At 37.7% G+C, this 16,841-nt stretch overlaps 1 protein-coding gene across 3 annotated transcripts in view; it reads right to left on the reverse strand.

Moving 5' to 3' along the window:
- Window positions 1-16,841, reverse strand: part of LOC126640674 (ectonucleotide pyrophosphatase/phosphodiesterase family member 1-like) — a 53,951-nt gene that overhangs the window by 26,360 nt on the left and 10,750 nt on the right. Inside the window, exons 1-6 of one of the 3 annotated variants that reach the window (XM_050316666.1) lie at window positions 15,996-16,062; window positions 10,745-10,817; window positions 8,997-9,113; window positions 7,010-7,135; window positions 6,791-6,851; window positions 1,637-1,734 (exon numbers count right to left, since the gene is read on the reverse strand). In XM_050316666.1, the coding sequence (XP_050172623.1) occupies window positions 1,637-1,734; window positions 6,791-6,851; window positions 7,010-7,135; window positions 8,997-9,113; window positions 10,745-10,802 (460 nt within the window). In that variant the 5' untranslated portion in view covers window positions 10,803-10,817; window positions 15,996-16,062. Of the gene's footprint in view, window positions 1-1,636; window positions 1,735-6,790; window positions 6,852-7,009; window positions 7,136-8,996; window positions 9,114-10,744; window positions 10,818-15,995; window positions 16,063-16,841 lie in introns of those variants that run through there. The other 2 variants (XM_050316664.1, XM_050316667.1) reach the window with 2 other exon arrangements.

Raw genomic sequence — 16,841 nt, forward strand, 5'->3', positions numbered from 1 at the left:
GACTTATCTTTACTCTTTTTGGCTTGTTGCCTTAGTTAAAGACAATTTAAGACAAAAGGATGCTTTATCTCAAACTTGCAATATCACATAGAAGCATGTGAAAACGTCTTCTCTGAACACCATACGACACAGTAAGGCTACGCCTGGGTTCACACCTCAGTGACACCAATTTTCATTCATGAGACTATTTTTCTCTTACTGAAGAATATTTGCCTTATCTGAGGATTTCATCCACCACATTACGATGAGGGAAAAAAGGAGAAAGTTGAAGATCCTGTAGTATACTCTATCGTAAAAGCCTTCTAGCATATTGCCAAAAAATTCTGTAAACATAATGCAGAAATATTTCCTCCCAGACTATTCCTAATTTTGTCGTGTACAAAATATGTATTATTAGGCATTCTGATATTAGAATCCTTTAAAAATCATCAAGAACTCTATAGTTCTGGAGAAGTGAAGTGACTTTGATGAAGATAGTAAAATATTTGTATTTCTTAGTGGTCAGAATTTATCAATCATGGATTCAGTGTAAAAAAAAATACAAGATTATTATAGAAGTCAACGAGAGAAGTTGCACTGTAGCCTATCCAGACCAAAGAATGAAGAAGCTTTACACACAGAAGTGGATATCACAGACTGGAAGTCCCACAGATGCTTTGTGGCACTGTTTATCATGTATCTTGGGCAGAGCTATAACAATTTTTAATAGCCAGCTTCTCCTAGCAATGCCCAAGAAGATTTCTCTGGTTTACTTTTTTTATAACTGCATCTAATGAAAACTTTTCAAATGTCTTATTTTATGCTAACATGGAACGAAAGGAGGTAAAAAAAAAACCACCCTCAAATACATCTGTAAATTGTTATCCTCTGGAACATATCAAGTTGTGACAACCACTGTATAAAAAAGCAAGTATTTTTACTGATTTATTTTTAGTCAAACTGAAACCAGGCACCCCAGGTAGTAATTTATGAAGTCAAGAAAATTGGCATATTTTCCAGACAAGAAACACCATCAGTTCTTTACAGACCACAGCCAAAACAGAAACAGGAAAATTAACTAAAGTTACTTAGGCCTACAAAACTAAGACACTACAAAAGTTAGGGAATAAACATGTACTGGTGAGGCTCTCACTTCTTCTGGAAATGTTTGTTAAATGAAGTTTTTCTTGGATTCATCACATTTCTACTAGGCCTTGTATATCATCTGTTCTTAATCTCTTCCTTCTCTGTCTTCTTTTTCAAATATAATCAAAATGCTTTCTACCTTGCTTTTTGTTTTCCAACCATTCCACCTAAATATGAGATGATATACATTATAGAGTAAAAAGGGTCTATTTCTATTTTGAAGAAATAAAGTAAGCTCACAGCAAAAAACATCCACCTCCTAAATATAACAGGGCTACCCAATAATTTATAAGATTTCACCAAAAATCCAAAGGGCCTTTTCCTCATGCTCTCTCTCTTTCCACCCTTACACTCTGCCATATCTCAAGTCCTCTGTGCATGGTCGTTATTTAGGGCAACTATTCCCATATTCATGGAAGAAGAGTAAGGATTTTAAAGAGTAAGCATAGCTGCATCTATGGATTTTTCAGGTAAGACATCATAATATTTCTTAGACAAATAAACTACTCACGTAATTTGCTAATAACAGGTAGAAGTCCACCCCAAGTCTGCAAATATTCTGCTCTGAAGCCATCCAATGAAAATAATAACACTGGAGACTTGGTAAATCTGAACAAACAGAAATTGAATATTAAAAGACAGACTCTGAGAAATAATTTCCTATCACTTATTTCAAGAAAGTTTCCCCCAAATAGCTGGAATGTTCATTATGGGGCTATAAACCAGACCAAGGAAGTAAGCTGTCCTAAGCAGGAAGGTTTGCAGGCTGGCACAGCGGTGACCAGACAAGCTGTGTGGTCCCTCTGCTTGTAGGTTGGCACAGCAGTTTTACCCAAAGACTCTGAGGAATGCAGTAGGGCATGTACAGAAAAGTCATGACAAGGTCTGATTTCAAACACACACATAATATGAGATGCTCAGGTCATCCATCTGGTGGGTTTGATACTCCTTATCTTGAAATCAGTCCCACTGGAGCATCACTCAGCCTCTCCAACCCCACTTTCCCACCCCAAGGTAAGAGCAGGGAAAGAAACACAGCAGTGTGAAGCCATGAGTTTCCTTTATTCACTTTACTCCTGAACAACTTGTAATCCAGCTGAAGAAAAAAAGGATTTTTTTCTATAGCACACAAAACTGTAAGCAAGTCTAATGTACAGGGCATGTTAAATCAGTAATTATAACACACATTTTTCCTTTCATCTTATAAAGATTATTCAACCAAGAAGAACTTGCTTACTATACCAGAAGTACTACCAATCTCCAAACTCAATGTGGTCCTGTGACTGGAAACACAGTAACAGTATTTCTGTCTGGAACTTGATAGATAAATTCAGAAACTGATTTCACTGGAACAAGCTAAAATAAAATCTGCCATTCCAGTCTCCACAGGACCTATGTTTTCCAGTCTTGACTTGTTCCCAGTTTCAGCCCTGTTCAAACAATTTCTTTCCAACTGTAAGTACTTAAAACATTGCATCACAGACAGGAATAGTCATCAGTAATTTCTTCCTTGAAGAAAACATACCCTAGGTTTGACCTATAGATATGAGGACACAAGGTAAAAAAAAAAAAAAAAAGACCCACGGCAGTGCAACAATAACTTCTGCAAATGCAGATTCCCATAAAAGAATTTAATATATTTTACATGTCAGTTGCAAGCTCATGTTTCTTTTTTATGTTTGCAATTGGTAAAATTAATAACATTGTTGCACTTTAGTTTCCCAAAATAAAACAGTGACCATAGAAGACAAACATTATTTATAAAGTGTTGACAATTTCTTTAGTGTGGTACTCCACAAAAAATCCAAGCATTTACAAGTGAAACATTTACAAGCCTTAAGTCCGTTAAACCAATGTGACTGTATTAAGCTAAAGATTAGTCAGGCAACCAAAACATTTCTGCCTTAAGAAAATTTTAATCAACAATTTGGATAACAGTTCAGCCAAAAGGATTTTGTTACTCAGAACCATTACATAGCCTACCCTACACCCCAGACAGAACAAAACATTTAGTTGCGTTTCTGAGATGTATGTTTGTATCCTGGTTTTTAATTTATATGGCACATTTAGTATCATCTTTTGAAAATCTAGTAGGGGCAACTAGTTGGGAACAAGAAATGAATGATTTTCAGACCAAGACTAAAGCCCTTCAGCAGAACAGAGTAGGGAAACATTATGTGTTACATTTGCCCAATACTACAAGTATTTTTTGCACCAAAGATTCTGATCTCTGCACCTTTTGCAAATAACTTCTCTATGCCCCCTCTTGCTCAATAAATTGATTCACTCAAATGCAGAGGTCTAAAAATCTTCACTACAAAGTTCCCTGCAATAGAAGATGAACTTTGAGGCAAAGACTGCTCAACATTACTTACCAACAAGTCTAACTTAAAAAAAAAAAAAGGCCCAAACAGAAAATCCCACCAAATCTAAAACAACTCCTTAGAAAGGGACTTTACGCAACTGTTTCTGGTTTGGCATTTGCAAGTAAACCAACTGTTAAATACGTGTCTTGGTTGTCTGCAAATCTAGCTACTGGCCCCTTCACACGTGTAAAATTATATTTGGCAAAACAGACCATTGCCACAAAGAGGTGGTTGGCCATTTCACTTCTTGTATGCTCTACACATGCCAAAACTCATATAGTTAGTGATCTCCCTAGTGCTCAGAGAAGCAAAGCATGACAGACCATGATAAACTGCACTCTTTGGAACAGCTCCAGTAAAATGCCCAGACAAACTGATATGAGCTCAATTCCAAGGTATATCAGCAATCTCCATGACTTTTTCCTGTCAGTAGCCAAGACTGCACTTGCTACTTCAGAAATGTGGTACCATGAGCAAGCAAGCCTGGGAGGCTCAAGTTTTGGTCCTGCCAGTGATTCATGCTGGCTGTGTCCAAACAGTATGACAAGCATGTTTAACAGCTCTTGGATAAATAGGTACACCACAGTCACATCCTGACTCCAAACTGAAGGAAATGCAGTAGCAATTATCCCCTCCTATAAACCTGCTTCTATGGAAACATAATGTAGACAACACAGGTTTACTGTGGTCTAGTAGGTCCACAAGGCTGGATGATCAAGAGCCCAGAACCACAGAACACTTTGCCAAGCTGATCTGCCTTATTGCAGGCAGGTTAGGCCATAATTTAAAAAAAAAAAAAAAAAAAATTAAAAAAAAATAAAGGTAAGAAAGTCCCCTCAAAATTCTTAGCATACTACACAGAAAACTTCCTATCCCACACACATACTCATAACGTTACAGCCTATATACAGCCATAAAGCATAGGAAGAAAAGCTTTCTTTTCCACTAAATGTACATAAAGCCTCAACAAGAGGCACAATAGCAACCTTAAGATACAGAGGATCAGCAAAGAAGAAAGGAATCAGCTATTATTCCAGCTCAGTGAAGATAGAACAAACAGATATAGGTTTAAAGTACAGCAGAAGACACCAGGACAAAAAACAGGAAAAATTATCAGTAAAGCCACCTAGCAAAGCATTAGGTTAAACGGCTTAAATAGGTTTGAATTCTCAGAGTATTATTTTACTCCTAGAACAGTGAGAAGGACTAGATCACTCCTGAGATCTCACAGCTCATTAACTTTATAACCCTATTAAATAACATAAAACTTTCTCTTGGAAAGACTTAGGTGTGTACTTAATTTTAAGCAGTAGATCACACCCAAGATCTCACAGCTCATTGCATTTATAACCCTATTAAATAACATAGAACCTCATCTTGGAAAGACTTAGCTGTGTACTCATTTTAAGCAGTTGACAAATCTCATTGAAGTCAGAAGGATTTCTCAGATTAAGCACCTCATTGAACACTGCATCATGTTCTGTCTGTTCTGCACTACAAGAACAAGCCCAGCTAAAAGGAAAGAAGAATAAAACCAGTCATTTGAACCCACAAAACACGCTGTGTTAATACACTCAGAATTGGAATTGATATCCTGAGGTCTTAAAATGAGTACTGCACTAAAGTCACCTGCCTTCCTGCCTACCACACCATAGGAATAAGTGGATTGTTTACAGAGTTGTTAGTTCTGGGAGAGGCTTGTGTGCTAACAGTTTGAGATGAGCTCTCAGTCAACACTTTGACCACACATCACCCTTTCCTGGGCTGGGTCTTATTGCAACATTTTGGGTTTGCCAGGATTAAAACAATTTTAGTAGAGTGACTATGTAACTCTTTCATACACTGAACAGAAAAAGAAAACAAAAAACCCTAAAAAACAAGTTAACCAACAGGAGCTGTTCTATTGCATTTGCGTCATTAACTTTGACTGTGGATCTGTAGAAGGCTCTTGCTTGTTTACCAACCTTTCGGGGGCAAGACTTCCTAACCTTGCATTAGGGAAACTTGCATCCTAGAGTCAGTTCCCAGCACACAGTCCCAAATGGTTCCCGAGCTCAGAACAAGAGTTAATGACAAAATCTTCAAGAATCACCTGGCTATCACCTTCCTATATATGGGGTTATTAGGGACTTGGACTACAAGCTGGACAGAAGCTCCATTTTCTGTCCTGGTGAAGGTTGTGAATTGTCAGCATTTGTTACTGCTCAGAATGAAGAGTATATCAACTGGCATAAAATATTTCAAAAGGAAATGTACTTTGGCAGTATTATAACTCCAGTGAATAAATACAGTATGATTTAAATATATTAAGTCAAAAAAGTAATGACATAACAAAATAAGATGTTTTTACTTTACTAGAAATATCCCCAGCACACCATAACTTCAAAATGATAATAGGTCTGCTTTTTTATACTTGTCAGTCAAGAACACAACACAGCATATCCCACAACATATCTACCAACTATTTACCAGTAGAGCACATTGCAATCAAGAACATTTAAGTCACTTCTATAAATAGCTTAGACATACAATCATAGTTTATAGTCAACTTTAGCTATTAAGTTAATTTGAAGATCCTACAGTAAAAACAGTACAAGAAATACAGGGGTTTTTTTCTCTGCCTGAGAGTTTTGCTGTACTATTTGAGCCTGAGTGCTGATGCCATAAACCACAAGTCATTCCTCACACAGTTTACACATAAACTGCATGAGTGGACCTAGTGTGGAGCTGAGCCAGAGAATACAAGGATCTCATGGCATTTTACACCTTTTAAAGAAAGCAGTTCAGACAGCTTGCCAGTAACACTGTCCCGCTGCTGGTGAAACTGGAACAGTAATCTTTGCACATTTTGCAGCTCCAGGGTTGTAAAACACAAGCTAGTGAGGGGGTCTTTCGAACTGACCAGGGAGAGAGGCAGTCTTAGGAGCCTGAGATTGCTGGATGGGTCCCAAAATATTTGGGATAGTGGGTATCAGAGCACATGTAGGTCAACGATAAGGTTGGCAACACAGCAAAGTTGCCCAGACCACACACATCTGTGAGAGACAGCAGGGTTGAGGAACAGGCATGTCTTACAAGTCAAGCAAGTGCTGGGATACACGAGTGCTGCTGGGACAGAGCAACTTGATCTGTTAGTAAGCACACCAAATGCTGGCTGAACAGGTGTCCTTCTGTCTGGCAGTTGCTCTTACTGTACGTATGAAAGGCAAGCAGATTCCAGGAAGGCACAGTAAGGAAAATAATCACAAAAATGAAATGCAAGCAAAGAGCAGAGCTATGCAAATATACAGTTTCCTCACCCTTTTGGACACTGAGGTTCAGTAATGTCCTCACACTCTTCTTCAACCCAGCTTGCCTCTCCTTAAAACAAATGAGTGCAATTTATTTTTTAAGACAGTACATTCTTATTGGCAAATGTAAGATTTTCTCATTTTACTGGATGCTTTTGAAGTCCTTACTCCTTTCATACAACTTTGGGTACATATGAAAGATTATAGGAATTTGTTGGGGATATTTACCTTTACAAACAGCTTGATAATTGACACAGCAATCTTCGTTTTCCACACAGTCATCTGAACAGGAACAATGATATTCTGGTCGCCTCTTTTCTCCACACCTGAATTTATTGCAGGTCCATATGTGGGCTAAAAAAAACAGATGAGAGAGAAGGACAGCACAATGACTTACACAATGTTGTAAGTGCAGAACTAATAAATCAAGTGTAAAGTTAGGTCTCAAATGTCTACTCACTGAAAAACAGTCTTGAGTTCTCATTCATGGATAGTATTGCAAACTTTGGCACTTTGGAAAATAGAAACACCCTGTCTGAGTTCAAGAAGCATTTGGACAATGCTTTCAGGCACATGGCATGATTCTTGGAGTGTCCTGTGCAGGGCCAGGAGTTGGACTCGATGATCCTGATAGGTCCCTTCCCATTCAGCATATTCTACGATACTATGATTTTGTTATCAGGGAAGCCAAATCTAAATGTTTGAACAGAGGACACTCAATGATCTTCACACATGACTAGCAATTAGAAATCCCTAAAAGCATTGTCAGAGGTTAATCTCACTTTCAGGATACTGAACTTCAGTAACTCCACTAATATCAATAGATCTTTACTTCTGTGAGAGAGGGGGAAGAATCTATTATGGTTCTAGTTACATTGGGAAATTAGAATTTGATTCTCCACTGATGTTAAGGCTAATTTAAAAAAACAACAACAAAAAAAAGAACACCACCACAAATCAATTCATTCCTACTCTTAGTGCTAAGACAGACTCTCCAGTTTGTTTTTAAAGAACTTTTTTACCTGAGGGAAAATGATGTAATGAAACACAGCAGAGTAAACTCTATGCAACTATATATATATCTCAACTATATATGCAACTTTGTATATATAAACAAAAAGTTTTAGGCAAATGAGACAGCCTTTCAATAGCAGTCAGTTGAAGCAGAGATTTGTGCCTAGTTTAATCATTTTCAAAGTACACATTAGAATTCTAAATTTATCACTGTTGTCTCACCCAGAAATTAATCAAATACAGGTAAAGAGGAGCGAGAAGAAAAAGTTATCTGAAAAGAATGCTGCCTTTGAAGCATGAAGGCAAAATTAAGGCAAAAGTAGAGAAAACAGTCAAGTTTTGCCCTTAGTGTTCCACCTGCACTAACTTCCCCTGTAAAATTTCTTCAATGTATTTTTCACACCTTTGCCTATCTCACCTTTTCCTTCTGGCAAATCATGACAACTGCTACTCATTTCGCAATCCTCCTCCACCAGTGCAATCTGTTTTGTCATCCTGCCTTGATTCATGCTCATGACCCTTGCTTCACACTCAAGCTGGGATGTAACAAGGCAAAGGGCCTGAATAGCTGGGTAACGAGAGACGGTAGCTCTTACAGAGCTGCTCTGTCCTTCCCCTTTTTCACACAGGCAATGACAGAAGAATACAATATGCAGAATGCACTTCTATTCTGGGCCTGCCTGAGAATGTAGGAGTTGTCCCTGATGCCAGAGACAATGCAGGTCACTGTTCTCTCACCACCAGACAAAGAACAAAAAGCTGGCTGAGACCTCAAGCTGCAGTTATTCCTCCTCTTTCCAAGGGGGAGGGCAGCAGCACAGTCTGTTGCAGCCTCTCTCCTCACAGGAGAGCTATGGTAAAGCCATTATAGTGGCTATGTCAGCTCCTGGGTAGTCCAGCTGGCCGAAAAACAAGCTTTGTTTGTGCAAAACAGCAGCTGTACAAAGCCCTGATGTTTCCACAGGAGACCCCAGCACCCCTACCACCACTGCAACTCCACTCAGGAATGCAATGGAAGGAGCACAGAGAGGGGGAGATCACTGCATCAGAACCATTCTGCTGTTCAGTAGCCCCTCCTTTGCACTCATAGCCCAACTGAAAGAAATCCTGACCACAGCAGTATTCACACATGCTGTCTCTTGTGACAGAACAGGAGAGATTGCTCCCACAGCCATAACCTGGATTATTTTTTCATCCTTACCTGGTTGTATACATGCTTCCTGGTAATCTAAGCAGCAGTTTCCAAGCTTGACACAATCTTTATCACAACGGCAGCTTCCAAAGGTCCTTTCAAAGCAACGACCTTTGCAGGTTTTCACTGTAATGTTGGATAGTGTTAGATGTCAGTGGCTGAGCCCAAATCAGTCAACACACAAAAGAAATTAATACAGTCAGTTTGCGAGATGACACAGTTGGTCATTCCAAACTTACAGGGTGGCTGCAAAAACAGTGACAGCCAAAGGAAACTCTTGACCCAACTGAGTATTTTCTCTTACTGAACAAAAATATTTTTCATCATGTTGGACAAAGGATTCTGTTCTGTTTTAGCAGGAACATGATGTTTCATTACTGGCAGAAACAATTGAAACAAAAAGAGTACAATTCCAGTTGTGACTGTCCTTGCCTTTTTGTATCACCAGAATATTTGACTATAGTCATTCAGAATATGGAGAATCTGTCGGAGGACATTTTCACTGTGGATGCCCTAGACAATGAAATGCTTCTGCAGAGAACACTAATCTTCATTTTCACGTCTGACAATTATAAATAATCAAACATTAATTAGAATCTAGACTGAATTGCCTATACTTGCAACTCTCCCATGCCCATGCCCTGGGGAGGAAGAACTGAAGAAGCCCCAGTTCCGCACCCCACTGTACCATGAAGGTGCTATCTCAAGACACAAAAAGGGCTGTTCCAAAGCAGACACAAGAGATACAAATTTGAGTGTATTGCTCACTGTTGGTTTTTTCCTCCCATTTTAGTGTGAAAAAAAGACATAGCATTCTTCCACTAGACTGGAGTTGCTGGGGGCAGGGGAATTAAAAAAACAAACAAACAAACAAAAAAACCCAACAACAACACAAAACACCAGACCAGAAACTGGTGATGTGAAGCATTAACAAAACTTAAATAGGTGGTCTAATCCTGTGCAACCACCAAAAGGGAGTGAGGTAAATTCTTCACCATCTGGCTCCTCAATAATCTTAAGGTGTGTGATATTAGGAAAATGAGATACTAATCAGCCAATGTTGCAAAGCTGTAATAAAATGAGAAAAATACTATCTATATATATTTAATGGAAAATCAATAATCTGAATTTTAGTTAAAAATCATTGTTCAACAGATCAACTTTGAAATTATTCTTGATAGTTGTTCACACAGTGAAGCTTGATTTCTTAAAAAAAAAAAATTCTTTCGTAACCTTCTACCTGAAGAAACTTCACCATCAAAAAACTCCACATATTTTTCAGGACAGAAAACAGACAGAGGAATTCCACAAGGAATGTTTTCAGGCTACAATTCTAACCAATAAAAAAAATAACTTTTTTCCCCCCATAATTGCTGGAAAAGATGAAAAACAAATGTTCCAGGACAACATGAAATAGAAGGTTTTGGTTGGTTGGGTTTTTTTATGGTGAGCTGAGAAAAGCCAGCCATGTGACACCACCACAGTGACAGCTGGGATACATGGAAGCTGCCAGATCAGACACTGAGTACCAGGATCAGTTTACCTCTCAAGTGAGTACACACAAGTGTTGAGTACACCTGAGGTTTATTTTCTGTTTATTTTCTGGTATTTTAAGTCCTCTCTAAGTGATACTGCTTCAAGCAATGCATCTAATCCTCTTTTGCAGCAAGAAAGGGTGGCATTCTGGTAATACGAAAATTAATTTACAAAAAGAAAAAAAAAGGCAAATATTACTAAACAAAAGGCATATTACTTACCATCTTTTGAACAGCTAGGTTTCAGGCCAAATATACATCCTAAGATCGTTGTTAACATGCAGACACAGAGCACCTGTGGGACAGGAAGGAAAAGAAAGTAATCTTAAATTATCACTGAATGTTTTTAAAATCTTTCATTTTCTCTACAATGCTATACAATTGTACAGGAATCTATAAAGATGCAGACTAGTAGGTTGATTTCACTGTTTTCACCAGCAGTTTTCACTCCCACAAGTAGCTGTTCTTTGCCATTAATTACTAGTTGCATGAACACGAATGTTGTCACAACTGGGCCTATGTATATAATTTCTTATCAAGCCATTTAACACCAATATGATGATACAGTTCTCATTTCCTTCTTGATTTCTTTTATATTATGCTTTCATGATGATATATTTCTTTCTATATTTCTATATTTCTTTCTATACTTCTTACACATTTTATAGAAAACTTTTCTTGCTCCACTCTTTCCTTTCCCCTTGTTTGTTCTAACAAGGTGAAGCAAAGTTTTGCCATTAACCACAGATTACAGAAGGCATGGCCCTTCAGTGATACCTATAATAAAGGGAAACCTTTTCCCACTTCCTAGTATCCAGCTCATACTAGATGTGGGTCCATACCATGGTAAGCAACTGCAGCATGTCACATCAAGTCTGACCACAGCGTCTTGCACTGTCACAGAAACTATGGCTGTGTTAATTCTGGATTCATTAAAGTTATCAAACAAGCACCACATTGTCCTTGTCCAGCATTTCAGGGCAAGATTTAATACCTACTCAAAGACAAAGATTTCTTTTAACCTCATTAAGTATTGGATTTGGTCCATACACTCTTTAGAAAAAGTGTATTTACTATCAGTGCATATACAGTAATAAAGTAGTTTGCCCAAAGTCACAAAACAGAAGGCACTGCAATAATGCAGGCTTTCTTATACAGAAGTATTTGGGAAGCTTTGGGTATGAGAATGTACATGTCACCTCTCCAGTCACTTTTCTCTGTGGAAAAATTGCTTTGAAGTAATACTTCAATAACTTTATGTGCATGCCTACACAAAGTCTCTCCCTTTTTTCCTTCTTTCCCACCAGTAAAAGCTGTTGAGTCAAGTCTATTGAGTACGATGCCTGAATCATGTTGTGATGTGGCAAAAATTAATTCCATTTTAAAATGCACCTAATTATTTCTCAAACTTATTTTTTTCAAATTAAGCATGAGCACTTCAGTAACTAAAAACTATTTGTGTTGTTTTTAGAAACTATACAGTGCACTGTGTAATTTTGTTCACTAAGAAGTTAATAACAACAGTAAGAAAGCACAGAATGTGCAGCATTGAAATTCCAAGATTATTCTGGATTTCTGAACTACAAATTATCATAAAACAAATTATAAATATAAACAATATTACATATATAGCATTCATGAAAAAAAATGCAATGACAGACTGGACCTGATGAAGCTTTGGCCTAGAATTCTGAGCCAGGCAAGTTTGGAGTCTTATTCAACACCATGCATAGCAGAGAAACAAACACTTTGAGTTCAAAACTGTCTTTAAATTGACAGGGAAAGAAGGAAAATCATAAAACGATACGGAGCTGGGGGGGGCGGAATCTAGCATTATCAGTGCAGCCAGATATGCAAAAACTTACAGAAAGATGCAAGTCTCCATTAACCCAGCTGTCAAGAACAAACTAAACTGCAGAGCTCTGTACTTGCCTTTTTTTTTAAACCAGCACACTAACACGTGCAGCATCAATGACATTTTCTGTTAAGTCAATATCAACAACATTATTTTAATGCACATTGTTCTGGACCTTTGAAATCTCCCATACAAAATAGATAAAAGCAGGTGCACAGCTAGGTACATAACATGTCAGATGCAAGTTGCCAAAACCCAGCAAAATCAGAGGAGTGAGCAAAGTCTGTTATTGTCCTTTTAACTTACATTATATATTATTATTGCTGTTGTTGTTGTTATTTGGAAATTACAAATTGATTAATTTGTTTTTAAAAAGCCAAGTTGAGAACATTTTATTTCAAGGTAATGATATATTGCTTCTCTGCTCCCACCACGACCTGGTACTAAAATCAAGGAGTAGATTGTCCTCTGACATGTAAGCACAGACATGCTTTAAAACAAAAAAACCCCACAACTACTCTGTCTATAACAGCTTTATTCCCATATCTTCAAATAGCTACATGGTCTATTGGACTTAAGCCACCTAAGGCATCCTTGTATGGTGGGCACATTGCAGTGCCGTTAAATGGACAATTAATATTCCTTTATGGAGTTTCAGTGTCATTAATGCAGGAATTTAATCATGACACCAAATTAATGTAAAAATAAAATCTAAATAAAGCCAACTCCAAAGTGATAGCAATAATACTTCTCAACATAAAACTGGTAAAACCTCACACAATTTCTCACAAACAATTCCCAAGATTTTGGCACCAAATGTTACAAAATCACAGTTGTGTGTTGTATTCCAGATTTTCAGTTTTACACTTCTATGAACATAATTCTAATAAGCAAAAACAAGAGGATTATGTTCACTGAGGCACATGAGTGCTGTTTTGGGTAGGAAATGCTACAAAATGCAATACTAAATGCAATAAATGTAATAAATGAAGATTTTGAAACTCTATTGACTCACTACATTAAAATCTTTTTTTCTTAGCAGTAGTCCCAATAGCTTAAATTTTAGTCCTAAAGATATCTTACTGCAAAACACTAAAGCTTCCCTCTCTTTTTTCTTTCTTTCTTCAATGCTTAATGAGGAAGTTTTACACAAACGGGAAGCTTAGCGGTAAAACATTTGACAATGTTCTAGGACAGCCAACTCTAATCCAGCAGACTATACCATGCAATTGCAGCTTAGTGTTTAAGGCCTTGAATTGAAGCTTTATTTTGAGCCTGAATGACTTCAGTCACACGATTATCCACACAAATGACAAATGTTCTGCTGGAGCAATGAGGAGCACTTAATACTGGTCAACAGTAGCAGTAGTCCTACCTAGGCACAGCAAGAGGTGTTACACTAGTAGCTGACCTATTGTCAGCTCTGCAGATGATGAGGAATATTCAAAATAATTGTAAAGGCTGCCTAGATACAGAAAAAACATCTCACTGCTGCAGCCCAAACCAATTTACTTTATTTCTTTCTGTGTTGCAACATCTCTGTTGTCCACAGAATTGTGGTTTTACCATCCCTGGAAGTGCTCCAGGCCAAGTTGGACAGGCCTTTGAGCAACCTGGTCTAGTGGAAGGAGTCCCTGCCCACAGCAGGGGGACTGGAACTAGACGATCTCTGAGGTCCCTTCCAACCCAAACCGTTCTGTGATTCTATATGGGACCTCACTGCAGCAGGTAGATTACGAATTTTACCTGAACTCTTTTACATACAGGTAGCTCAGGTTTGGGATGCTGTAGTCTGCTGTGTAAAGATTACATATTTTTTCAAAATATATAGAGAGAACTAGCTGCATGCATTCTTGTTTGCAAGAACTTTGTTTAACATCCTGCAGCATTCTGCTGCAAGCACCAAATTCAAGTCTCTAGTTACTACCACACTATCATCCTAACACCTGCCTTGAAGGTTTAATCTGTCTTTTTTAAACAAAAGGAGAAAATCTTACTTGTTCTTTCTCTCTCATCCATATTCTTCTGCTCAAAAGAGAAAGCAAGAAAAAGGTGCAATTAAGAAGGAATATAGGAATCCAACATTTAGTAGGAAGGTCAATAAAATTAAAGAACCTGGTGTTATAATACACAAAAGTAGAAAATGAACTTATGATCTGTTTCTTGAGAGACTGCTAGGACAAAATGTCAGATTCAATTTTAATATAGTATGTGAGAAAAGGTTTTAAAACAACACAGTAACAACTGCAGAGAAGAAAGTGTCCTTTTTGTTTTAAAAATAATTTTTAGCAAGTTTGTTTTGGAATCACTAAAACATTGTCATCTAGGGATGAATCTCTGTCCCTTCACTGCTTCCTTTACGTGGGAGGAAGAAATAAAAGCTTTGCTTTGTAAACATTATAGTGGTTGAGAATAGGTGGTTGAGCATCTGGAAAACTGCAATCCTGAAAACATTTTAAAAGCCTTTTATTTCAAAAGCCTTTTATTTTGAGCTGGGTAGATGGAAATATGATAATATGGTTAGAGAGGAGAATCATTTCCGTCACTCATCTCTAGAACTGAAGCTGAATAGAATTTCTCAGCAGTGATTTCAGGGTGCGGGCAGAAGGGCAGGCAGGCTGTATACACCACATCCCAAAGAGACCAATCAACTCTACAGGTCTTAGTGACCTATCAAGAAATCTCTCACCAGCCTTAGCTACTGTCCCCTTTCTTCTGCTACTATATTTTACTTTTTTTTACTGCCTTTCTTGTTGCTCTTCTTTAGCTCTGTCCATCTCCCCCACTCCCCTCTTCTATTCTGTATTTTCTCTGGCAAAGAATACGCTGATACTTCTTTTAGTTAGGAATACGCATTCTGAATTAAGTTGTTTTCAGTTTTGATTATTCTCACTCTGCCTGCCATGTGCTCAGTTGCTTTCCATCTCCCTTTCTTCATCCCTGGTATTCCACGACCAACAAAACTTGCCACTCCAAGGTTTAACACACATCCATTAACAGCTATGCAATTATCAAAGAAAATGCAAAGTAATGGTTTTCAAGTCTAATCTCCATGATTGGTTCTCACAGTTGTGCCACATCTATCCATGAAGGGAGGATGTCTAGACTGGATCTGTAATGCCAGTAATTACAAAAACCCATGGAATTTTCCAAAACCACTGGGATCAGTGAAAGGCATACTATGTTTTCACTGTTTTGTGCCCCTAGAATAGATGACTAATGACCTGGACCTTAACACTGAAATTCTTTGAAAAAGAATTTAAGCTTCAAAAGTGTAAAGAATGTAGTAACAAATAATGAATTTCAAGCAAAAAAGGGTCACCTTCTGTCTCTAAAAGAGCACTGTTAAGAATGCAGAAAGCATACTGTATAAAGGGAAAAAAACCCTTACCTACATTTGCCAGGGACAGTGGAACACTTATGCTTGTAAAAATTAATTTTAAACAAGCATAACCCCCCTGCCAACAGCTCGGTTTTATTCAAAAGCCACAGATACTTAATGAAGTTCACTAAACTAAAAGGAGGCAAATACTTTACTCAACCAGCTCTGCTACATACTTAAGTAAATCACCTAAAAAACAAGTTACCAGCACTGAACCAAGTGGACCACCTCCTCACCTCCTTTTTGCACCACTTCCATCTTCTTTCCACATTTATAAATATTTTTATGATCTTTAAAGACTTGTTTCTGTTTATCCACATTCCACACCTAGAGGTCTGCAGGAGGAGAGCTGCTGAGGCTCTATGGTCATCGCTGTCCTAAAACACTAAAGGTGACTAAATTATTCTGAAGTCAGTGGATGAAAAAGCCCAAGAGAGCTTACACCCAAAACCTTTTCAGAGCAAAAACAATTTACTCTAAAAATGTATAGGCATTATTGTTTTCCTTCTCAAAGCAGCACACAGAAAGTCTACTCTTATTCTTTCTATTTAATGTTCTCAAGACTATTATTATATACTACTGCAACCTAAGGTCATTCAAAGGACAAGAATCTTTTAAAGGTAGATCGAGCCACTGTAAGATATTATAAAAAGCCTTCACAGAGCTTACCAAAAAGTGGTAACTCTTCACTCAGTAGAGAACTATCAACAGAAGACATCATCATACTATAGCTCTCTAAATACCTTCCAAAATTATTCAAGCATCTGGTTTTGTGGGAAAAAGAAAAAAAGATACAAAAAGACAGAACAGAGTTAGCATCTGACAGTAGGAATCTAAAATACTTTCCTTATTTGCTACTTGCTCAACTGTATACATACATATTCTCCCGGAAGTCATTAGCACAAGAGCTGCTATCAAAGCACAAACATTTTATCATAGCTGTCGTGTTTTTCAGCGTGTTTTACAACATGGGAGAATTTAGAGAGAAACTGAAATGCAACTGTATGCTAGCCAGAAAGAAAGGGAAATACAACTTTGAATTAAATTCCCAGAAAACAGTCTGTAGCTGACTCTACTATTTA

This window comes from Myiozetetes cayanensis, unplaced genomic scaffold (genome assembly GCF_022539395.1).
Source record: "Myiozetetes cayanensis isolate MyiCay16 unplaced genomic scaffold, myiCay2020 scf2-11, whole genome shotgun sequence".
NCBI classification, from domain to species: domain Eukaryota; kingdom Metazoa; phylum Chordata; class Aves; order Passeriformes; family Tyrannidae; genus Myiozetetes; species Myiozetetes cayanensis.